Below are 25,860 nucleotides of genomic sequence, written 5' to 3'. Positions count from 1 at the left end.
TGTCAGTGCTACCAAAATGGCCCTGGTGAAATGCAACCTCAGGGATCTCACCAGCTGTGTTCCCCAGGCAAACCGAGATTAGATATACATTGAATCAAAAGCAAGCACTTTAAACTGAAATAAAATGGTGCTGCTTTTGAAAAAAATGTTATAGAGAGGGTCAAAATATTTTATTTTGAACACCATTGGGAAAAAAATTTAAGTCTATTGCAATAAGTCAGAAAATTGTTTTATGTAATGTATGAGTTGTGATTTTGCCCCAGAATGAATTGTTTGTCCGTTCATTCATTCATTCTAAAGTCAGGAAAAATCTCAGATGGCCTTTTTTTTTTTTTTTGAGTATGAAGGCACATCATGCAACCTGTTCATGTTGGCATCTACCGCATTCTGCTGGCACCAAGTGGGTGAATTTGTGCCAGAGTACCTTAGAGTTTGATTGGACAAATGGCCTTTGACAACAAAAGATATGTGAGGTGAATCCTCCGCCATTTTCTAATCTGATAAGCCTATTGTTTTGCCAAGCATCAGATGCATTTTATGTTTTGCATTTATCTATGTTTTCTCCTTGATAAACAGAGTTGTGATGCAGGTAATGACTGGCCAGTTGGGTTTTAAAAACCAAAAAGAAGAAAAACAAAGAGAAACTAGTCTCATATCAGTTCTAAAAGGGCAGTTTCAACACACCACTCATTCGTCCTTAAGAGTTCAATTTATACAACTGAGAATAATAACGGCATGCATATTTTATGTATTTAGCAGAACACTGCCCTCTTATCTTATTGAAAATATTCAATCCATAAACCACACTGTAAATGAAGTTGGCGCAAATCATTGGTAAAAATCTGTGAGGAATCCACTGAGAATTTATTAGCGTCTTTTAATCTTTGCCTTGTCTGCTGTAGGTGCAAGACATTTTACAGTTTAATTAGGAAGGAACGAGCGAGATAAAAACGCATGAGCACACATCATTTATGTAGAGGCTGTTGTGCATGAATTTGCGAGATGGCGGGCAGTCTGGTAAAGCACAGCATCTTTTCAGTCTTTGTTTGTACGATGTGATAAAGATCTGTCAGAACACAAACAGAACTCATTTCTGGCTTATATAATGCATTTGAGGTCATTTTTGTCTATTTAAACCATTTCCAACAAAGACTGTATGATTTTAAGATCCATCTTTTCACACTGAGGACAACTGAGGGACTCGCATGCAACTATTGCTTGATTCAGAAGTAAACATGATGCATTAAGAGCTGGGGGTGTAAACTTTTGAACAGAATGAAGATGTGTGCATTTTTCTTATTTTGCCTAAATATCTTTTTTTCTTTTTTCGTTTAGTACTGCCCTTTAGAAGCTACACAAGTATGTTTCCCAAAAGACAAAATAAGTGAAATTTACTCTGATCTTTTTTTCCAAAAGTTTTCTTAATGCATTGTGTTTCCTTCTGGAGCATCAGTGAGTGTTTGAACCTTCTGTAATAGTTGCATATGAGTCCCTCAGTTGTCCTCAGTGTAAAATGATGGATCTCAAAATCATACAGTCATTGTTGGAAAGGGTTCAATACACAAAAATGCTGAAAAACTAAAGAATTTGTGGGACCTAAATGACTTTTCTGAAGAACAGCGGGCAGTTTAACTGTTTAGGACAAACAAGGGACTCATGAAGAGCGATCACTAAACAAAAAAACAAAAAATGCTGTGGATCATTCAGGTTACAACACAGTATTAAGAATCAAGTGTTTGTAAACTTTTGAACGGGGCTATTTTTATAAATTCAACTATTATTTTTTCTTGTAGACTGTAAATGTATTTTATGTGAAATATCATATTCAGGCCAGTACTACATAAAAAATAACATGCATTTTGTATGATCCCTCTTATTTTGGTCAAATAATTAACATTTTGCAGATTCTGCAAGGTGTATGTAACCCTTCGACCTCAATTGTATATATTTCTATAAAAAAATAAACCTAGTTATTTGAATGTTGGAGAATTCAATAGCTTAGACCCATCCCATATGTTAAAATGTGAAGTGGCATTAAATCTATGCACGATTTGGGACTATAAATGTAAAAAGTTTTGCATAAAATTCAACAAGGGCACAGAAGGTGGAAGAAAGAGCTTCTCACATCACTGCTTAATGAAGTTCTGAAGATTCATGAAAATGTTTGGGCATTGAGGCTGAGAAGGACCAAAGGGGTGTGACTTTTTCCAAAGGTGTTTTTATTCTTTAGAGCATCTTGGAAATTAAAATTCTGCTCAGAGTGTCAAACACTCCCTCGTGAAAACGACAGCTCCGTGTAGAATACTTCGAAAGATTAATTCATCAGCATTATTAGCCAGCATTAGTTAAGAAATACTCCGTTAATCTCACCTAAATGCATTAAATCATCATTGCCAGTGACTCTTCTAAGCTGCTTTGAACATTTTACAGTTACATTTTAGCTGTCAAAGCTAATGCACACTGTGAGAATAATACTAAGTGTAGTTTTGTTACCATACTTAAACCTTTAAGAGCAGCTTTGGGTGGCAAAACACAATCCGGCTGCTCGACAGCCAACTAAGCTTGTAGAAACAAGACTAGCTGAATGTCCTGAAGAGGCCTGGATTGTCGGCTTTATTTTCACTGAATGATCCAACATAGTGGAGGAAGTTATTGATCAGTCTGAGCACAGTATATTTTAAAAATGGGACCTTTGCAGCTTGTAATCAGGATGAGAACGGTTGTGTTGAAAAACAGTGATTTCTTGTGTGAACTGCCATTTTACTGGAGGTATCAACCACGTGTTCAAGCCATCAATAACCTGGGCTGTAAATCTGTTATATTGGGAAGTCTAGATCATATGAAAAGGTCAGTAGCGAGAAGGTTTACAGATCTTGAGGAAACGCTAGCAGTCAGCAAAAATAAATGTGCCTTTTTCTGGCGAATGCACATTTGTTGCATTGCATTTATTCCTTGAAATACATATGCAGGTCCTGACATTGTTTTTCTTACTTCTCCAGATTCGCAAAGATGCAAATAAAGGTGCATTTATGGATATACAGTCAGTTTCAGAATATGCTCTCATGCTTAATTGCCTCAGATTAAAATCTTATCTACTTAAATATCATTTCAGATCCGTATTAATCGCCTTTTCCGACACCTGCCTGCAAATACTCTGCCACCTCAGCCCAGCTGTAATCTGCAGCATAATGTAACCAGTAGGGGTTAGTGTCGAGACAGCGGGAGAGGGCAAAAATCCATCTTCCTTCTAATTTGAGCGAATGTGTATCGTATGCTAAGCGCTTAGCTGTTATCAATACAATCTCCTCTGGTCCCTCTGGGCTGCAGAAGAGCAGAGAAATGTACTACATTTTAGGCTTTTTCCTGACTGGCCATGCCAAATTAGGCCTATAGCAATTTATTGCATTTAATGGATTCTTAGAATAACAAAAATGCTTTATGAAAAATGTAAATTTGATGAATCAATTTGACCCTTTAGAACATCCCTAAAGAGGGATTATCCAATTTAGCAAACTTCTGGGGCAAATTTTGTAATTGTAAACTAACATGCACTTGCACACTTCTGGTCTTCTATCATAGTTGAAACTGTTTTAGTATGATATTTTCACTTTCACAATGCCCATGAAAACCTTTTTTCTTTACAATTTTTAGTATTCAGTGCTGTTTTCAGATCTAGTTCTACTATCCTTGAAATATTTGGTCTCCACTATAAAAGCAAAACCTGACCTCAACACAAACAGACAACATAAAACAGCATGTGATCATCTAAAACTCCTCCTGTCTGTGCTAAAGAAAGGCATCCCACTGTTGCAGCCCATGTGCGCTGATGTGTGAGGCCTGTTGGTTATCCTTGCTGGGCTCCTGCAGTTTTGTCCCTGTCAACATAGAGCGCCTTGTCTGGCCACAGCATCCTTGCACGCGTGGATGACAGGAGAATAAATGCCACTGCTGCGCGCATGCACGTGCCAAACCCACAAGATCTGTTCCCTCTTAGAGATGCGCAAGAAACAACACATTCAGGAACGTGTGGTGTTTATTGTTATTGGGTATAATAGAGGATTTACACATGTCACGATTTAGTCAGATACCCGGATGCGTGGTCATATTGTAAACAACAGCATGGATTGCACTAGTAGTTGATGTACTACTAAATATGTTGTTCTGCTTATTTATGCTGTCTAAATGACGGGAAAAAATGAAAGCTGCTAAATCATATAGAGAAGGACTTAGTAAGCAGGAAGAGACACACTATTTTGACAACCTACAGTTAATAGTATTAATGAAGATATTAGCCTAATATTTCACCTACCTGACTGGAAATAATAAGCACAAACACTAATGTTGTCAAGATTCTTGCCCTGGAAATCCTGGTTCAGTTTGGCCAACCAAAACACCTTTTGTTCCTCAGACAGTGTTTTTGCACTCTTTTTCTTGATTTGTTATAACTTTTGGCAGTTTACAGTAGCCTACTCCAAATGTTTTTCCCAGTCCAACTGATTAGTACAGCCCAAAACATGACAATAATTGACCATTTTCAGCAGCAATAATCAGCAAAATATGCGAGTTTCGTTTGGTTTAGTCAGTGTTTACATTAAGTACCGCCAATATGGCCAATTGATGATGCCTTGTGAAAACACTATTATGAGCTGTGCAAAACAATCGTTTTATAGGAATTGTTAACCCTAAAATTTTAATTCTGTTGTCATGTTTGTGATACATTGACTATGAAAATAATTAGGAGATGTCAAGATTAAAAAAAACTCGCCATAAAAGTAGCATAAAGGTAGTCGACACGGGTTATGTGGTAGGGTAAGCTAAGTGTCAAGTCTTCTGAAGTCATACATTAGCGAATAAATGCCTGGTAATTCTCCACTTTAGTGAGGTGCTAACCGCTGCGACTGAATCACTGAATTAGTGAGTTGAACTTGAGAACCGAGTCAGTTCTCATGAACTGAACAATTCCGGTCGATAACTGAATCAATAGATCCATTGAAAAGATCCACCTCTAAACAAATGCTTCGTGAGTTATTATTTACACAATTACATCATAATCGCTATGGCTTCATAAGACTTGAGTCGTCTGGACTAATTTTATGGTATTTTTAAGTTTTTCTCCTCTTTTTTCTTTTTGAAGCTCGATATTTTAAATTAGCATTCATTGTCAATGCATTAAAAATATCCTAGCCTATTACATACATTTCGCACATACTAATTATTATTATTATTAATATTAATAATCATAATAATTTTACTGTTGTTTTTTAAATTTTGTTTTTAATAATAATAATAATAATAATAATAATAATAATAATAATAATAATAATTTACAAATATTGCATATTTAGGTGCATTTGAAATGGTAATCCAGCCCAGGTGGTTTTATTTGTGCATAAACAGTAAATGCTTTTTATAGCTTGAATAGTTATTAATTTTAATGCAATTCGCTAGGTATATAAAAAAAGAGACTTTCAGCTGTAATACGCACGATGCCGTTGTGCCCAACTCGCTTTCTCTTTCTCTTTCTCTCCCTCTCTCTCTCTCTCTGTCTCTCTCTCCCTAGACGCAGTAGCGGCTTGGCTTGGATTCAGTACCTCCCCTATGTGCTGCCTTACTCCATCATCACATCCCTGAACGTGAGCGGTGTAGCTGAGGAGCACTTCTTTAAAACCCGACACTTCGCTGGAGTTGCTTCCCTGCGCGTCTGAGAGTCGGAGGGAGGGGAGAGACGCATTCCCCAAAATCTCTTCTAACGATGGAGACCCGTCTGGTTGTATTCCCTGGCGCTCACTTTACTCTTTCTACCTGGCTAATTCTTTCCTTCTTGTATGTTTTTCCAAATGTAAAGGCAGATATAAGTTGCGCGCCATGTATGTCGCCAATGCAAGTGAATCACGCAGGGGATGAGCATCTGCGTGACCCGCCTGGTTCTGGGAAATATCCGAGACAGGATCAAAAGAAGCCCAAGCTGATCACAGCTCTTTACCCGAATATTGGAGTACCCGCTGGACGAGAGCTAGATGGATTTCCAGGGATCGCGCCGAAACTGGAAAGAAACGCAGAGGGGATAAACTCCCGTGCGCCTTTGGGGAACTTCACCGAGTCCGCTTTAGACGAAGAATTGTTTTCGGATGAATATGTGAAAAGTGAATCCGATTTGGAACCCGAGGATGCCGCATTAGGGAGACTCAAAAGAAGCGTGCCCGAGTTTCTGGAGAACGCGCGGAGCGCTGAAGCCCGCTCGGAGGAGCAGAGGAAGACCTTTGGTCTGCGGGTGGACGGACAGAGTAAACGCGCCGAAGTTCGCTGGAACAGGGATGATGAGCATGATGCCAGAGTATCGGATTCCAGACCAGACGAACCCAAACTGACCAGCAGCACTTTTGCTCTGGCTGGAGACTCCGCGCACAACCACGCAGTCGTGTATTGGACGGGAAAAAACAGCAGTGTAAGTCCCGCAACATCCTTACTTCTTTGCAGTAACATATATGCTATCTAGTACGCTGTCTTGTTAAGCTTTCGGGGTTTCTCGTCAACTTAGTTGTTGTCACTTCGAAGGCATGCACATGTTGGTTTGAGTCTGTAGGGTTTTCATCCCTCAAACATCCCTGCTGAAAATATCACCTTAAACCATTCTAAGCCTGCTGATGAGGCTGGTTTTACAGGGATTTTGGCACTTTTCAGCTTGGAAAGACTCTTAAACCAGTTATGACCTGCAAACCAGCTAACTCTTCTAAACAGATTATCTAAATGTTTACAGAAAACACCTGTTAAGAGTGTTAACCACCTGTTTGTCAGTGAGATCAGCCACAACAGGACCTCTAGCAATGAGCTGGAATGCAATTCAGTTTAAATAACCATTCACCTTTGGGAGTTTATTTCTAAATCGCCTCAGTTAAATCAACTAGAGTCTGAAGTCTGCAAATATGCCTTTAATGCAGTATCTTTGTGCACTGTCGGTATATTTTCCCAATGAAATGATTTGCTTGTAGAGCAGGTTGTTGGCTAGAGCCTCCTGGCTGCAGTGCTGTCTGTGTTTTTGGATTGGAGATTTTTGGATTGGCAAGATGGGAGACTTTATAATACTTCACATCTCAATAATTCAGAGATTCATTTAGTCGGTTTTGTAGTCAGAGGCACATCAAATAACCTTGTCCTTAAATGCTGAAGTTAAACAGAACTGAGGACTTGCATTTAAGCAAGCCTGTGTGTCTGGATGTTTGGATTTTGTTACAGACAGGTGGTGTTTGATGAGATATGTGTGAGTGAGTGAGATACGAGTGTGAGAGAGCAGAATGGCAGGCAGATTTTCTGTGCGATTTTCAAACGGACTTTCATGTTTAAGCTGTGTTTTGTTGCTGTGCATGTCTGTTATATTATATTTCAAATCTTTTACTTAGAATGCAGTTAAAATGCAAAGCATGATGTGCATGAAGCACCACTGGTATTAAAACAGTACCGTAACAGGTAATCTATTGTATAATAGCAGGTTGAATTTTTAATTGATGGACAATGAACTGTATGATGACTAAATAAAGGGAGATTCTTCCATATGACTTCCATATGGGTTGGGTGTTGCAATTAACATACTAGGTGTTAAAGGAGACGGCCAAGATTTACAGAAGGAATCAGCAGCAAAAGGATTTTTTATGGAGAAGAGCAGCTTTGAGGAAGATTTTTCTTGACTTAATGTAAAAAATACATATTTGTAATGCTTTTAAAAATATAATTTAATACAGGAAAATGGTTTGAGTAAGATTTATAAAGTTCGCAGCCACTAATCCAGAATCAGTTTTCACAATTTGCTATTATATAGTTAATGTACTTTTTGGCTTTAGAAAACTGATCCTTGACCTGTGGTTTTAACAGATTTTTTCCAAAGCAGTAATTGGAAGCAACACGCACTGGATTGACAGATTTCTTCTATGCATTTGTAAAATGGCACTATAATTTCTTCAGCAGTGCAAGGTGAATGAATTAGACTCATCCTTATCAAATGAACTACCTCATCCATTTTTGCCTTTCTTTGTGCCTGTTTGCGCAGAAAATACAATAAATCAAAACGCATAGTCCAGCGTTTTCGGGCCCTGTCTAGACATATTACATCCAGCTTTATTAACTTGTTTAGTAGCTGTCAGTGAAACAGCCACAGCAATTTTAGGCAAGGGTTACTGCCCGCCAGGTCCCGTCCCTCATCCCCGCAGCTGTAAATCTCCTATAATTATCTTCCGGACTGAGGCAGCCATTTTGAAAGATTTTGTCCTGCTCAGGGACTGCCTACTCAAGCGTGTTTTCCCTGCTTGCATGCCTGCTGGAAAGCTTTGTCTTTATTGGCTGGAGGTTTTATGAGAGATGAATGAAAAGTGCAAGGACAAGGTGTGTGATTAGATTTTTTTTTTTTTTTCAGCAATGCTTCCTAACAATAATGTTATGTATGTGAAACCTTTGTGCAATATTTGCAGCTGTCTGTTCTCAATCACTGCTCTCATGTAGGATATGCTTTACTATTGTGGTACATTTCCAGTAAAAAGTTTGGACATACATGACTGAATTTGCTTGTTAACAAAATCTTTTAATCTTTTTTTTTAACATTTTAATGGATACATTAAGCTGTCCCCAGCATACATACAAATTCATTCAATACAGTTTCAAAAGTATCCCAGGATTCACTTAATGAAGTCGTCTGAGAGATTTCAGAAGCTAAAATATAAAACTTTTGGTTATCATGGCTTACAAATAAGTTTGTTTAAACATTTGATAATGTATATTTCTCTCCATTTTAAAAGATATTTTGGCTTCAAAAGATGTTCTGACTATGTGGAGAAAAGGATCCAGTCCACTGAAGCTTATCACTGGTGTTTTGAGGTTTAAGCTCAATGTAATTTATTTATTTTATGATTCACGTATCCCATCATGCTTTTGATGTCATGCATTCAGAGGGAAAATGAAGCATCCGATTTGCATAAGATTCAAGTTGTAAGCCTGGCACGCATCAATGGCTTCTGATGTAGTCCTGCTTCACTGAGATTGGGTCATTCTTATAGACCCTGTTGTCATATGCTCCAAGGATCTCTTTGAAACACCTCACTGAAAGTCTAAGTATAAAATACAAGCGGTAAATGGGCTCTGTCAAATAGCGTTTCCCTGAAGAGGTATGCTGTTTCATTTGCGCTTTCATGCGATTCACTTAACACGGTGGTCAACTGCATGACTTTGGCATTGGTTTGTTGGTTTAAAACAGGACGTTTCCAACTGTAATTCAGTTTAGTGCTGAGCTGTGCTCTGCATTTATCACTATATCTAGTTAGGATGTATTTAGGACCATCTGGTTGTTTTTACATCTGAATGGCTTTGTCAGTTTGAAGGACAGTGGAGGTTCTCTGATATGTAACCTCAGGGAATTGCTTCTCTCCTGGTGTGAATCTCGATTGCTGTGTGTATTGGGAAAACAGCATTGTGAGTTGTTGATGGCTGTTCTAGTTTCGCATCTAAGTCCTCCTTCACTCCTCTGTCAAACCATCTGTTTTCCTTGTGTACAGTCTTTATATAACTGAACATGTGCTTCAGAAGTCCTGCCTGGAGGCATTTGCCCTCCTATGTTGAACGATGTTGGCTCATAAAGGAGTTATTTACATTTTCGAGATGCATCCTTCTGGTTTATGTCTTAGTTTGTTGGGAGGCTTCAAATAAGGTTTGTTAGACACTTGTTGGGTATGACTAAGGATATTTGTTGGTGCTGTTTGTCTTTGACTTTTAGTTGCTTTAGTTAGTGCTGGGCAATATACCGTTTCAAATGGTAAACCCGTTTGAATTATGCAAACGGTATTAATAAAAAAAAGGCAAACAGTTAGACAGCATCATGAATTGAGAGATGCATGTTAACTGCATACACTTGAGTAATGGTTGAAAAACTTTTATAGAACTATTAATACCACACAATTAATTTTTTAACTGGGCAAACAGCCAACTGTAAAAGTCCATTAACAAAAGCCAGAGATGCTAAAGGCGAATGGAAAGAGCAGAAAATACTGCAGAAAGCAGCTAGCCCTGCTGGAAAAAGCTGGTTGGCTGGTTTTAGCTGGTCATCCAGCCTGGTCTTAGCTGGTCATCAGACTGGTTTTAGAGGGGTTTTGGCCATTTACTTAGCTAAACAACCAGCTAAAACCAGCTTGACAAGCCTAGCCAGGCTGGGAGACCAGCTAAGCCCAACCAACCAGCTGTTTTATTTTATTTATTTATTTATTTTAACATGGAGAGCAAACTCACTGTTGTACAAAATATAGGAAGAAAATTCAAAATACTGAACTGCTGGTGAGGGGCTTGTATGAATGTATTTATAAGGGGAACTGACTGTCTTTAGAAAAGTTTAAATGGCATTTTCTTTTCATCTTACCTCTGTATAATGCATATTAATGCAGTATTTAAAAAGGTTGCACTGCTTTGTTTACAGCAGTAACCATGAAAACACTGTATTGCTTCTATTCCATAAGCGCCACCTGCTGTCAGAGAGTAAATTTGCGTCTCATTTAGCCCGGCTGCTGTGTCTGTTTCATTCAGATGTTTTGTGTAGCATAATTTCACAAAACTAAGGTCAGACCATTCTGTTTTTGCTTTGAATTTTGAAATTATACAATCTAATTTACAAAAACTGCTCATGCTACAGTATATGTAGCCTGTTTGTTTGGATCGTGATTAAAATGCAGTTGTTCTGCCTCTTTTTCATGCATTCTGATTAATCTAAAGGCACAGCCAGGAAAAGAAACTACACTCTTAAATATAAAGGTGTACTGTACAGTTTATAATAAACAACTTTTATTCATGCATAAAAAATTGATTAAAAGTGACAGTAAAGAAATTTATAATATTACAAAATATTTCTTTTTCAAATACATGCTGGTTTTTTTTTTTTTACTTTCTATTCATTAAATGTGACAACATATGAAGCAGCACAACTGTTTTCAACTCTGATGATAATTAGAAATGTTTCTTGAGCAGCAAATCAGCAGATTAGAATGATTTCTGAAGGATCAGGGAGTAATGAACACTGGAGTAAAGATGCTGAAAATTCAACTATGCTATTACCGGAATGAAATGCATTGTATAAGCATTCAAATAGAATACCGTTCTTTTTAAATTATAGTAAGATTTTACAATATTGCCGTTTTTACTGTGTTTTTGATCAAATAAATTCAGCCTTGGTGAGCAAAGCAGATTTCTTTCAAAAATCTCAAACTCTTGAACGGTAGTATATTGGATTGTGTATTATTGATACATGTTATGTTTATGAAGATGGCTAGATGCATATTAGAGACAGCCACTGTTCAGTGGTTTGCTACCTCGACACTTGACTTGACAAGAACTCTTCAATATTTTAAGCACTCTTAGCCAGCCAAACACATTCAGTCACCAACACCTCAAGAATGGCAAGATAAATCTTCAACAACCTTGCACACTCCTGAACATGATTTAGAGCCACTAATGCATTGTAAAGCACTTCGTTTATTTAGTGTGGATGCTAATTACTAGTAAAGGAGGCTATGGAATGTCATAAATAATTTAGCTATCCTAATGTAGTATGCCCCCTAACCGCCAATTAGTGTTTACACATTTGTTTTCCGGCTCTTTTTTATGCAGCTGAGGTCCTCCTGGTGTGAGCCGCTGCTACAGCAGAGGATTTATTTCTAGAACTGACTTTGGAGACCAAGTCTTGGCTGACTTTGTGAAGAAAATCACACTCAGCTACCTTCAAGTAAAATGAGACTAATTTTTAGGATACACAATGACAATAAGTGGGAAGATATAAAGGTGAAGTGTGTTGTTGGTGATGCTGATTACTACTTCATTCAAATACTTATTCAAAGCTGTGAGAGATCAACAATTATGAAATGCATGAATATGTCCAAGCACTTAATGTCACTATCTTTTGTATTCTGAAATGCAAAAATTTAATTCTTTCATTTACCTCTTCATTTATATGTCATTTATCTCTCTAATATTCAGCACTCTGAGCTTTGTGTGCCACACACCACTTTCTCACCCATCACAAAAAGCATCATCTGCTGGATTAGAATTGCAGAGAGACGGTTTACAAGTCGCCTAAATGTAGCCATTATCTCCATTGTTGGGGTGCAATGAAGGCATAGTGGAAGGGCTGGGCTCGCTAGAGACGAGAACACTCCAGCATAATCACACGCTTGGCCACTGAACCAGAGCAAGCAACAAGGGTGTCTCGGCATCTATCTGTCCCCCTATGTTAATTACACTGATATAACAGAGTGTCAGATGTGATTTGGTTTCATCTCTGTTGCGTTAAACACTTTTTTTCCCCACCGGGCCGCTCAGCAATCTCTCTCTCTCTCTCTTACAGACTGGCAGTGTGACAGTCTATGCTCTGAGGTAGATTAAAAAACTCTGGTATGATATCAAATACACATCTCTTTGAAATCACTTTAAAATGTGGTGCTATCAGACACATGTGGAAGGAAATAGCGCTCTGGAAGATGTCTTATAATGCAAGGAGCTCCGGTACATTGTGATTTAAACATCTAGAGATTATATTAGACTGTACAATCTAGAACTGTGTTCTGAACACATTCACTTTTTTTTTTAATTTAAATTTTTTTTTTTACCCATAACGAAATCATGCTTAACAACTATAGAGACATCAGAGCCAGTGGCAAATTCCAGAAGAACTGGCTGAGGCGAGGTTGCTCTCAGCGAGTTTATTAGAGCTACGTTGTTAATTTCGGCAACGAAGATGATGCCGAAAAATATTCGTTAACAAACATTTTTTTTTCTTTGACTAAGACGAGATGTTGACGAGCTAAAACTAATATCTGATGATAAAAACTATGATGAAATTCATGCTGCGTCTTCGTTAACAAGACGAGATGGGACTAGAATGTTATTTGAGGGCTACTGGATCATAAGGGGTGTTTAAATATATACACTCTTAAAAATAAAGGTTCTTCACGATGCCATAGAAGAACCTTCTTTGTCTAAATGATTCCATAACCCTGTTGAAAAAAACAACATATGCTGGTTAGGTATTGGTGCTGGGATGCTGGTTTTAGCTGGTTTATGCTGGTCCTTTGCTGGTTTATGCCGGTCCTTAGCTGGTCATGTTGCTGGTCAAGGACCAGCATAAACCAGCAAAAGACCAGCATAAACCAGCTAAAACCAGCATCCCAGCACCAAAGCATACCTAACCAGTATATGCTGTTTTTTTCAAAAGAGAAAGAACCTTTAACATCTGAAGAACCTTTCTGTTTGACAAAAGGTTATTTGTAGTGAAAGAAGGTTCTTCAGATTATAAAAAGTAAGAAAGAGATGTTTCTTTAAGGAGCGTTTGACTGAATTGTTCTTTGTGGAACCAAAAAATTGTTCTTCTATGGCATTGTTCTGAAGAACCTTTTAAAGCACCTTTATTTTTAGGATAGGCTATCAAAACGTGAACTAGCAGTCTAAAACAATGGCCACAGCACCCGGCTTAGGGTGACCACACGTCTCGTTTTCCCCGGGAGTCACAATTCGTTGTTGAATAACTTAAAGTTAGTGAAGGCGGGATAGGCGGAATCACGCTGATAGAAGTGCTCTCTCTTGCGCATGCTCCTCCACTTCAGTTTTTATACAGCACGCGATCAGTTCTTAGTCTTTAAATACACACACAGTAGTCCAAATGTCTATCGGTTTGAGTATCTCACGTAAATACAAGCAGTTATGGTGTAATATGAACGTAACTAGGTGGATGAAAACCGAATGTGTGTCAGTATTACATGCATGCCTTCCGTCTTAAAGGGACAGCATTCCTAATTAAATAGTGTCAATCTGTGTCATAAATGTTAACCAATAAAATATGTTAAATAAATGTATACATGTTTCAGATACAGTAGTTTTACGTAACAAGTTTAATTTGTATCTCTTCCCAGAAATGAAAATCGTCATTATTCATTCCAGTTTTTCCAAATTCAATCCTTGATTCAAATTTCTCATAAGCTTAATTGATTTGGTCTAAAGAGAGAATAATTGATTATTTTTGCTTGAAAACCATAAAATAGCTACTGAAATAAATGTTGGTAACTGCAATAAAAGTAATGATTAAAAGACTTTTCGTCGACTAAAGCTATGAAAGACTCAAACTAAGACTATTAAGCATTTTCGTCTCATGATAAAGAGTAAAATCAAAAATGCCTGTCAAAATTAACACTGAAAAGCTGAATGGTCATTGATGCCTTGGAGTTCACATCTCTGAACACCCTGAAGCTAATTTTCAAATAGACGTTACAAACGTTAACAAACGTCGAAGTCTAAACTAGTACATTTTCTTTTAAAATTACATTGCGTGACACAAAAACAGTATTATTTTTAAAATTATACTGGATTTGGGCGTCCACAATGACACTCTTTGTGAGAAATACAGCAAGTGGAGTGATAAAAGCGATGAAACGGTTAGAGTTCTTCTGATATCAGTAGAATAATGCACTCCTCTCAGCAAATCAGAATTTAGGACCAAAAAGAAATCTTGTGTGGTTATGTATTTTTCTGTGTGTGTGTGTTGTTGTCTTTTAGCCCGTCTGTCATGTGGCAATGATGGAAAAATCCCAGATTAAGACGAGAATTGGATAAAGTTTAAAAATGTAGGTCGTATACATAAGTTTGACCAAAAGACTCAATCTCACAAATGCATGCTTGCAAACGGCAAAACAACAAGATCAGATGCCTGAAAATCTGAATTGGTTGAGAACGTAAATGCGCCCGAAGAGTTCATCTGGACCTTGGTCGTGGCCTCTCTCTGGGAGAGTATGTGTGCCCTGAAAATGTCTTTCCCACACACTTTAATCAGGGGAAAAGACGGATGAATAAGACATGACCGTAGACGGGCTACACACTCACAGTCAGCTCGGGAGAGTCTTCATGAGTGTGTGTGTTTCATGTTCATTTGCAGCTTCATCGTGATGTAGACTAATGCTGACAGATTCCTCCCTAGAACCAGCGGTCTATCCGCACACTGTCTAATTAAAACTAATCTGCTAGCTTATCTTCACTGGCTAAAATCAAAATGCGCTACAGTAACATTATTACTGTTTTTGACAGCTTCACTGTTGACTCCCTGACAAGTTGTATTCTTTGCTGGCGCAAAACACTGCAAACAAAACAAGTTGAGTGTACGGTTTCTCTTATTCAGAAGGATTATGTGTATCATTTGCTGATGTGGTAGTTCGCTGGACCTGGCCAATGTTTTCTTTGTATGCATAGAGAGAGTAAAAAGAAGATCCTTTGCCAAGGAATATCGGATTCTGGCTTTAAATAAATTATACTCAAACTCTAAGGTACTTTAGCTAGTGCAACATTTGGGTCATTCTGAAAAACAAGTGCTATTTGTTGCACATTATATATGTAAATGTTAATTTTGATGGATAATGAATAGTCAATGGTCAAATAACTGTTTTCTGTTTTAGTATATTTTAATATGTAATTTATTTCTGTGAATTTTCAGCATCATTACTCAAGAAACATCTCTTAATATCAATGCTGAAAACAATTGTTGCTTCATATTTTGTGGAAACTGTTGTACATTATTTCAGATTCTTTGATGAATAGAAAGTTCAAAAGAACAACATTTATTTGAATTATAAATGTTTTGTAACAATTTAAAGGTCTATTGTCAGTATTGGTCAGTTTAATGTGGAAGCCTGTTTCCACCACTGAATAAAAGAATCAAAGTTAAATTGCAATTTTTTGAAATCTCTCAATTCTGACCTTTTTTCCCCAGAACTGCATGATATAAACACACAGTTGCAAGCAAAAAAACTCAGAATTCTGTTTAAACAGAATTACGAGAATTACGAGAATTGAGTTTATATCTTGCAATTCTGACTTTATAATACACAATTTCAAGTTTATGTCTCTCAATATGGAGGAAAAGAGTCCGAATTGATTGTAAACTCAGAACTGTGGGAAAGTCAGAATGGCAAGTTTTTATCTTTGAACTCTAAATGTGAGATGAAAATTCGGAATTGCGAAAAACAGAACGAATTGTGAGATACAAACTCGCATTTGTGAGGAAAAAAGTCAGAATTGCAAGTTTTTATCTTTGAACTCTAAATGTGAGATGAAAATTCGGAATTGCGAAAAACAGAACGAATTGTGAGATACAAACTCGCATTTGTGAGGAAAAAAGTCAGAATTGCAAGTTTTTATCTCGAAATTCAGAATTGCGAGTTTTTATCTCAAAAATCTAACTTTTTTTCTCACAACTGCAAGTTTGTATTCTGCTATTCTTACTTTATAACTCACAGTTGAGAATAAAAGTCAGAATTGTAAGACAAAAACTAGTAATTACCTTTTTTATTTTCTATCTGTGGAAATGGGCTTGCAAAGTTCAGTGCATCCTTGCTGAATAAAAAAAAAACCCTGACCCTACCTTATGAATGACAGTGTAAAAATATATTAAAATATGATGCTATTTAATATAAATAATTTAGTTCCACATATATAATTTAGATTGAGATGTAAAAGGTTATCAAAGTGTAAAAGGCACTTGTTTCGCAGAATGACCTGTTTGATCTCGTTAAAACAACACTGTGAGGTAAAGTGTGAAGCATAAAAGTGTTTATCTGTCAATATTCCTTGGTGTTTTGATCTGTGTGTTAACATTTTAATGCTTTTGTAAACAATTTGGAAGTCCTAATGGAATTGCAAGGGGAAAAAAGTCAGAATTGTGAGATGTAAACACGGAATTGTGAAAAAAAAGAAGTCTGAATTGCAAGAAACAAACTTGCATTTGTGGGGGAAAAAGTCCCAATTGTGAGTTTTATTTTGCAATTTAGACTTTTTTTTTCTCACAATCACGAGTTTATATCCTGCTATTCTAACTTTATAACTCTCAATTGAGAAAAAAGTCAGAATTGTAAGATTTACTATTTTGTGTAAATGTAAAGTGCAAAAGGTTGTCAAAGTGTAAAAGACACTTGTTTCACACTATGACATGTTTGATCTTGTTAAAATAACACCGTGAGGTAAAGTGTGAAGCATAAAAGTCTTTATCTGTCAATATGGTGTTTCGATCTATGTGTTAACATTTGATGCTTTTGTAACCGGTTTGGAAGTCCTAATGTAATTGCGAGGAAAAAATGTGAATTGCAAGATTCAGACTTGAATTTGTGAGTTTTTATCTTGCAGTTCAGACTTTTTTCTCGCAATCATGAGTTTATATCCTGCTATTCTGTATAACTCGCAATTGAGAAAAAAAAAGTCAGAATTGTAAAATAAAAACTTACAATTACCTTTTTTGTTTTCTATTTAGTGGGCTTCCATACCTGTAGTTTAATGCAGCCTTTCTGAAAAAAAAAAAAAAACTGCCCCAAACTTTTGGATGGCAGTGTAAAAATATATTAAATTATGATGCTATCTCATATAAATAATTTAGTTTGCACATATATAATTTAGTTTGAGATGCAAAAGGTTATCAAAGTGTAAAAGGCACTTGTTTCACAGAATGACCTGTTTGATCTTGCTAAAACGACACTGTGAGGTAAAGTGTGAAGCATAAAAGTGTTTATCTGTCAATATTCCTTGGTGTTGAACTGCGTTTTAACATTTAATGCTTTTGTAACCGATTTGGAAGTCCTAATGGACACTGAAGAGGAGCTGAATAGAAAATGTAGATGAATTTTTAAAGGCTCTTGTTCTTTAAAAGTCTGTATATGTGGGCTTAGGTGTCTGCAGATGCCAGTGAAAATAGGCTGAGTTTAAGAGTTCAGCAGAGCAGAATCTTGCGGCAGGGGTTCAGCCACTTATCTGTGATTTCAGCCGTGTCAGGGTCTAAAAAGAAGAGCTCTGTGTACTGTAGTGTGGTCTTTCTGTGTTTTGCGAAATGCATTTAGTAAAGATTCGAGAACTGTGTCAAAAGATTGCTGAGTGGTGGTATCACTATGGCAACACTGGCCTCTCTAGATTTTGCAACCATGAATCGATATCTCTTAATTAATTTTATTCTGTCTTTGACCTATACTGTACAGCCAATTAACGTGTCTATATGCTTATGTTTATGGCGTTGCCCAGTCTGGCTCATTTACCCTCTATGTTAAGTCTTACAAAACAAGACCAATAGGTGTTAGAGTGCTCTCACAACTTTTATCTAACGTTTCTTTTTTTATACAGAATTCAAATATATAACACATGCTCACCTCTAGGTCATCACTGTGCAACAAAAACCCCGGTAACGCTTTAGATTACAACCCGCAAAGAACTACATAAGTAAACGGAATTTTATTTTATTACCCAAATTTAACATATTGTTCCCTTATACCTATACATACATACTTTAATAGTGTCACGATTCAGGCAGGAACACACGAACAACGACGTAATAAAAAGTAAGAGTATTTAATAAATCCAATGAGAAACAGGCAGACACAGGAACACAAGGAGGTAACATTAAAGACCGACAGAATGCAGGGGAAAACACACACCTTAAATAGACAGACTGATTACAAACATCCAGGTGACAACAATGAGGGAGAAACCAAAACACTCAGAACTGCGGGGGAAAATGGGAGAAACCAACATGAAAGTCCGGGGGTGTGACATTTCCTCCCCCTCCCGGAAGGCGTGTCCTCGCGCCGACAAACGGGAAACAGCAAACAGTCTTAGGAGGGGGTTTCGGCGGAGGACGGACTCCCGGGAGGAGGGCAAGAGTTGGAGTCCAGAATGGTGACGGAACAGTCCATGGAGGTGATGACGGAGGGAGGAGCCAAGGAGGTGACAGGAGGGGGCTGGAGCAGGAGGAGCCAGGTGAGACCCAGAACGCAGCCATGATGGAATGCCACGGCTGAGCCGATGGAGGGAGGAGCCATGGTGGAGGTAAGGCTGACGACTCCATGGGGCCGACCAACGGAGGCGGAGCAGGTGGTGGTGGAGCCCGAGGCGGAGACGGAAAGCCGATGATCTTGGGCGACACCGCGGAACCCAAGGCTCTGGCGACCAAGGCGGAGATGGAGATCCGGAGGTCCGCGGCGGAGCCGGAGCGACAGAGGTCCGAGGCTGTGCCCGTGGGAGGGAGGAGGTCCACAGAGCCGGTGGGACGGAGCGACGAGGCACAGCCGGAGGAGTAGAGTCCAGAGGCGAAGGTAGGGCGACGACTGACCAGGGCGGAGCCGGAGGGACGATGGAGCCCGGTGGAGCTGGTGGACCGACGGGCGACGGTGGAGACGAGGGAGCAGAGAGCCGGGGTGGAGCCGCAGGGTCGGAGGGCCAAGGCGGAGTCCAGGACTCTGAGGCTGGAGGTGATGGTGAGGGATCCTCCAGCCATGACACCGAAGGAGACTGGCAGACCCGCGGCGAACCCACCGCACAGATGGTGGGCTGAGGGTGAGCAAGGGCACAGACAGAAGACAGCGGGCATTCTGGAAGGCTGGGCGGAACCAGCGGAGATTCAGGCATAGACAGAAGAGGGAGGGTGGGTGGGAAATCCAGGCAGACAGGTATATCCGTGACAAAGTCTGTTAAGTCCCCAGAGTTGTGCTCATGCTCACCCCCATTGGTGGTGCAGTGGGCAGGGCTCTCTACCACCCTCTCTTGCTCCGCGAAGCACTCCACCGCCGCAGATGTAGTGGCCGGCTCTCGCACCTGGTCGGAAGTTATGACCCCATCGGCGCTCCATACAACTGTCGCTCCGGGCTCGGGCTTCCCGTCAACAAAGGGCTCGTAATCCGCGGGTCGGGGTGGCTGGCTGGGCTCTGGGTCCGGAGTGTCCACTCCACAAACGCGGCGAAATCCACTCGAGGGCCGTCCTCGGATGACGGCGCTCTGCATGACGCGTTGAGGCTAGCGTCATAGAACGCACAGAGCGCGTCGTCCGGGTAGCTGGTGGTGTTTGCTACAAGCTGGAACATGAGCGTAAATCCCTCTAGCGGTAAATCCCCCTGCTTCAGCCAGAGGAGGATGAATTCTGGACGTAGGAAGGAATCCATGGGGGAAACACAACGGAAACAAAAAGACAGAACGATAAACAAAATGGGGTGGAATACGCAAAAAAAACCTGTGTCGGTCTTTCTGTCACGATTCAGGCAGGAACACATGAACAATGACGTAATAAAAAGTAAGAGTATTTAATAAATCCAATGGGAAACAGGCTGACACAGGAACACAAGGAGGTAACATTAAAGACCGACAGAATGCAGGGGAAAACACACACCTTAAATAGACAGACTGATTACAAACATCCAGGTGACAACAATGAGGGAGAAACCAAAACACTCAGAACTGCGGGGGAAAATGGGAGAAACCAACATGAAAGTCTGGGGGTGTGACAAATAGGTACACTATAATTACAGAAACGTACACGTAAATTCAGTATACTTATGTAGTTAATTGCAGGTTGCATATCTGGCTTGTTACCCCCTTATTACCCAAATTTAACATTGTTCCCTTATACCTACATGTTTGTTCGATATAGGTACACTATAATTACAGAAACGTACACCGTAAATTCAGTTTACTTACGTAGTTCTTTGCGGGTTGTAATCTAAAGCGTTACCAAAACCACTACTGATAGCATTGACACTGAAATTAATATGCTGAATTAGGGCTGGGCGATATGGCAAAAATGTAATCTCGATAATTTTTTCCCATATTGAACGATAACGATATATATTTCGATATAAATATGTTGCCAGCTTTAAAATAGTATCCCAACAATGACTAAAGCCACAAAAATTAAAGGGTTCATTAAATTACATTTTAAAGTATAGTTTATTAACAAAAACAGATTACAGATTTGGCCTTAAAAATTAAAACAACTTACTAAAATAAATTAAAAAATAAAAGTTGTGACAGAGTATGGTAAATGAGAGTAAATGTACAAAATGTAAACATAAAATTATTGTAAAAACATAATTTGTAACACAATTATTTATTTATTTATTTATTATTAACACAATTGTTTATTTTATAGGTTGAGCTATTTAAATTAGAGGCAACCACTGCATTTTGAAACAATCTACAGTATAAATAACAAACAATTACGACACAGTTCTTTCTTAATAGTATTAAGTGCAGACAGTTGACCATATGCACAAAATACTTCCTTGTTTAGACAAGCCAGCTCAGTCATTTCCGGTCAACTGTACTGTGCCGTAATATGAGCATACTTTGTTCGTTTTCTCTACATAATCCATTCACAATCGAAGAAAAGTTTTGTTTGTCTAAGAGGACCAATCGTCCATGTATACCGTTTCAAGAATGACAAACGCTAGTTTAAAAAAATTCGCGAGTAAATTGGCTAAATATGTGCAGTCATTGCTATGATTGACAGTAATAACCGGACCAAACAAATGACAAGCTGATGTCAAAAAAAGAGCTTAAATGATTCAAACTAAATTCAGAGTAACAAAACTACAGCAGTAACAAGTTTTGTCTGTCATTAGAACTGCCTCATCTGAAGCATTTTCATAAAAAAATGTATTATAGCTGTATGGGCGCTGAGTTTTTCTTGTAAATACATCTGGCCAAAATCTCATGATATAAAAGATGAACCGCTCTGCATAGGTTATTTGAAATGTACAAAAGAATATTGGCCACAACTTGAAGGAAAATAAATAAATAAATAAATTTATTTATTTATTTATATATTTATTTTCCTTCATGTTGTGTTTACAAGAAAAACTCAGCGCCCATACAGCTATAATACATTTTTTTTAATGAAAATGCCTCAGATGAGGCAGTTCTAATGACAGACAAAACTTGTCAAAAACCTTGTTAACTTCATTCGAGCATGATTTTCAAAATAAAGTGACAAGTTACCCCTTCAGTCGAATCACTTCGACGTTACATTGGGATCTCGCCTGAGAGACCGATCATCTCTGAGCCTTATATAAAAAAGGCCAATTGCAAATTGGCGAGTGGACGTGCGCGTCGGCCACTCCCCCGCACATGCGGGTATATAAGAAGGCGGCGCGCATCACTCAAACAGACTTTCGCTTTCAGAGCCGGTATGCTCAAGCCTTCTCTCCTCAAGAAAAAGGAAAACTTCACGTTCCTGCTGCTCTCTCTGCTGGTGTGCGCCGATTGAAAGAGACAAACTAAAAGAGTGAATTTCTCGGCGCCGCCAGCGGGGTCCCGCGGGCGGCCGTTTTCACGGCCATAAAAGCCTCCTGCGTTCCAGCGAGCAAGCCCCATTGAATGCACAGTGGTGCCGCGGTTTCCTCCCTGGGCAGACCGGGACTAAAAGAGCAATTTCTCACGGCTGTGTAAAGACGTTCTTTTCAGAATGGCTTTCCGGCCGTGCGCTTCTGGGTGTGGCAGTTTCCTCACCTCACTGGACGGACATGAAAGCTGCTTCACATGTCTGGGCATTGAACATGCTGAGGCAGCTTTCACGGATGGTTCATGCATTCATTGCGAAAGCATGACCATGGGAATGCTGAGGACTCGCCGCTCGCTCGCGGGCAGGCCCCCCTTCGCGCCCCACGGCCTGCGGAATTTTTCCGCCGCTGTGGCGAGGCACGAGGGGGAATTTCGAGTCACGGTGCCGAACGTTCCGCCGGCTCCAAAAGCCCTGCGGTCTTCCGCCCGCCAGCATACCCCCGTCGAGATGCCAAAGCAGTACGCCTCCCCGCCAGCCGGGCTGGGCGTCTCCTTTGGCGCTCCTCAGGAGGAAGAGATGTCTGACGCTGCGTCAGAGGGAGAGTCAGGGGGTGAGGACGCTCTTCCGGCGGCGCGGCGCCCCTCCGCGGTTGCTGCCCCGTCGGAGGCAGACTCCGAGCTCTCGGCTATGCTCCTCCGAGCCGCCAGGGGGATCGGCCTGGAGGTTACTCCATCGGCCTCGGCCGATCCTTCTCGGCTGGGCGACTGGTTCCTGGGGACGGCTCCGGCGGCATCGCCTCGCCCTCCCCCGGTGCCATTCTTCCCGGAGGTGCACGAGGAGCTGGTTAAGACCTGGCGGGCGCCCTTTTCATCTCGCCCGCTGCCCGGCTCCTCTCCCCTCGCCACCCTTGATGGCGGGGCGGCCAGGGGGTATGCGTCGGTTCCCCAGGTCGAGCGCGCTATGGCGGTGCAACTTTGCCCGCGTGGCGCTGCCACCTGGCGGGGCCGGCCGCGTCTCCCGTCCAAGGCGTGTGAGCGCTCGTCCGCCCTTGCGGGCCGCGCTTTTCACGCTGCGGGCCAGGCCGCCTCGGCCCTGCATGCGATGGCAACCCTGCAGGTCTACCAGGCCAAGGGGTTGAAACAGCTGCACGAGGGTGGTCCCGACCAAGGTACGATGCAGGAACTCCGCGCTGCCACCGACTTCGCCCTTCGTGCGACGAAGGTCGCGGCGCGGGCCCTTGGTCAGGTGATGTCCACGGCTGTGGTCCAGGAGCGACACCTGTGGCTCTCTCTGGCCCAGATGGCAGATGCCGACAAAGCACGCTTTCTCGACGCTCCCATCTCCCAGAGGGGCCTATTCGGCGACTCTGTCGAGGACTTTGCCCAACAGTTCTCGGCAGCCCAGAGACAGACGGAGGCGTTTCACATCCTGCCCCGCCGCGATGCTTCCATCCCGCCGCCGGAGGCACCGCCTCCGCCTGCACGTCGCCGAGGGCGCCCCCCTGCGGCCGCAACATCTACGGCTCGCCCCACCGCGGAGGCCCACGACGCCAGGTCGGCGAGAAGGGCCCGCAAGCGCAGAGCCAGCCGCAGGAGAGTGGCGCCGCCCGCGGCACAGGGATCGGCCCGAAACACCCGCAAGAAAACTGCGAAACGTCCCTGACGCGGGCCTCCAGAGGTGATTGAGACTGCTCCTTAGGGGATGCTAACAATCTACGCTCCCCGCTCCCGGTGGAGGGCCGGGAGCCACTGTGTACTTCAATGCTGCCGTCGGCTTTCGTCGACGGTACCCACTTTTTCTCAAAAAGAGCAATTTCTCACCTCTGGCTTCGGCCTCGAGTTTCCTTCTGAGCAGCACTTACACTCCTCGGAACCAGACTCGCGGCCGGCCTTCGCCAGCGCGGGATCCAGGGAAGAAGGTAAGCACTGCTTAGTGCAGTTAGACACTTCTCCAGGACGTTCATCCTTCTGGGTTCTGTCTCCTTCCCTGTCTCCCCCTAGGCTGCCCCACCACGGTCACGTCGGTCAACGTTCCCTTGATACCACTACGATGGTTGATACGGACGGTACGGCCCGGCCCCAGGCGTCCGCCCAGACTCAGAGGTACCCCTTACTTTCTTATTCGGGCAGGCGTGCCTCTGTTCTGCTTGCGGAGGTCGCGTTCCTACTGGCGAAGGACGCGATCCAGCCTGTCCCTCCCCCGGGACGAGGTCGGGACCTTTCAGTCTCGACTTCACGTGTCCAGTTAGTGTGGTGGGTTAATACCCGCCCTGGATGGAGCTCTGTCCCGATCCCTTTCAGGCTGTCGGCACACTCGCTCACGACGAAGCACATACAGCTATGTTTCCGTCTCCAGGGCTGGGTTGCAGCCATCTGCCTGAAGGGCACCCGCTGTCTCGTCTCGATCTTCCCCGGCGCACACCCCTCCGGCGGTCTGCCCCGGGGGTCGAGCGCTCAGCGCTAGGTGCTTCCATTTGGCTAGTCCCTCTCCTTCCTGCCTTCTTTAGGCCATGGGAGCTCCCCTGTCCCCTTTTTCGGCAGACAGGTATTCGCGTCTTCAACCGTCTCTTCGACTGGTGCTTTACCAGCCCACTCGTGAGTTCCGTTGTGCGAACATAGGGACTTGGTGCCTCGGCACCCCCGCCATCTGGTCCTTCAGGCCAACCGAGGGAATTCGTTTCCTCGGTCGGGAGCCTGACTCGGTCCTTAAGACAGCCCGCCTTACTACCTAGAGCGCGCAGTCAGTGCTGTAGTTCCTGAGTCAATCAGGCACAACATAGCGGTCCTCTCAACTGAGGCTCCTGGGGCACATGACAGCTCTAGCCGCTAAGAGCCGCTAAGCTTGTTCATGTGAGACCGCTTCAGCACGATCGAGTCCCAGGATGGGCATGGCATCTCGGCCCACTCCGGACTGGCGTTTTCCCGCAGTTTGGCCGACAAGCCAGCCCGTGGCTTACCACGGGTTGGGTTGCCATGTACGACAGAGGCTTACAGCCTCTCCATCTGCTCCCAGGGAGTACGTGGCACATTTTGCTACTTGCCATTCACTTGAAGCAGGTAAACTCAACCGTGCAGCCTATCGGCTCTCACGGCAGTCCACCACCTGCAGGATGGCGACTCCACCCCGTGACGCAGCTAGTTTGGAGCATATCGGTAGGCCAGCCACATCCGCTCGCCCCCGATTGCTCTCACTGCCAGCTGCCTCCTTCAGAGTAGCGCTGGCACTCAGCTGACCTCCGGGGCCCAAGTACGCCCTTCCCCAGTGAGCCTCCTTGCACAGACTCTGTGCAAGTCCAGGGAGGACGAGGAGTAAGTCTGTTGGTTGCGCTACAAGAATGGCCCACCCGGACTCAGGTCTAGTAACCGTTCCCTCGCGGCAGTCCCTCCCTGTAGGGCACGGTATGACACCCAGACCTCTCCGGTCTTCTCAGGCCGTGATACAATTATCACTCAGTCCGAGCTCCCTTGACTAGAGGCAGGCTCGCACTGAGATGAGGTCTATTTGCTGGCTTTCCACAGAGTTACACGGTTGCAGTATGCTTCCCTTCCTGCAGGAGAGTTTGAGCGCAGACTGTCCCCTCACTCTTTAAGTATATGCCGCTGCTTCGCCGCGTATCACATGCAGTAGATGGAGCTAAGTAGGTAAGCATTCACTGGCCGTGAGGTTTCCCAGAGGTGCCCAGAACGCACCCCACACCCTCTTGGGGCCTTCCCGTCGCCTTCAGAGCCGCGGGACGCTCCAATTGAGCCATTGGCCTCAGTCGAGCTAGCATTACT

The 25,860-nt window shown here is 42.0% G+C and overlaps 1 protein-coding gene across 2 annotated transcripts in view; it reads left to right on the top strand.

Annotated features, from left to right (window-relative positions):
• The first annotated feature begins 5,719 nt into the window (after positions 1-5,719).
• Positions 5,720-25,860, top strand: part of sorcs3a (sortilin related VPS10 domain containing receptor 3a) — a 351,206-nt gene continuing 331,065 nt past the window's right edge. For both annotated transcript variants that reach the window (XM_073842202.1, XM_073842201.1), the window contains exon 1: positions 5,720-6,445. In XM_073842202.1, coding sequence (XP_073698303.1) covers positions 5,753-6,445 — 693 coding nt within the window. In that variant the 5' untranslated portion in view covers positions 5,720-5,752. The remainder of the gene's footprint in view (positions 6,446-25,860) is intronic.

The sequence above is a fragment of the Garra rufa genome, chromosome 6 (assembly GCF_049309525.1).
Source record: "Garra rufa chromosome 6, GarRuf1.0, whole genome shotgun sequence".
Lineage (NCBI taxonomy): Eukaryota > Metazoa > Chordata > Actinopteri > Cypriniformes > Cyprinidae > Garra > Garra rufa.
Note: the sequence above shows the minus strand (reverse complement) of the source record. Positions and strands in the feature narration are given on the sequence as shown.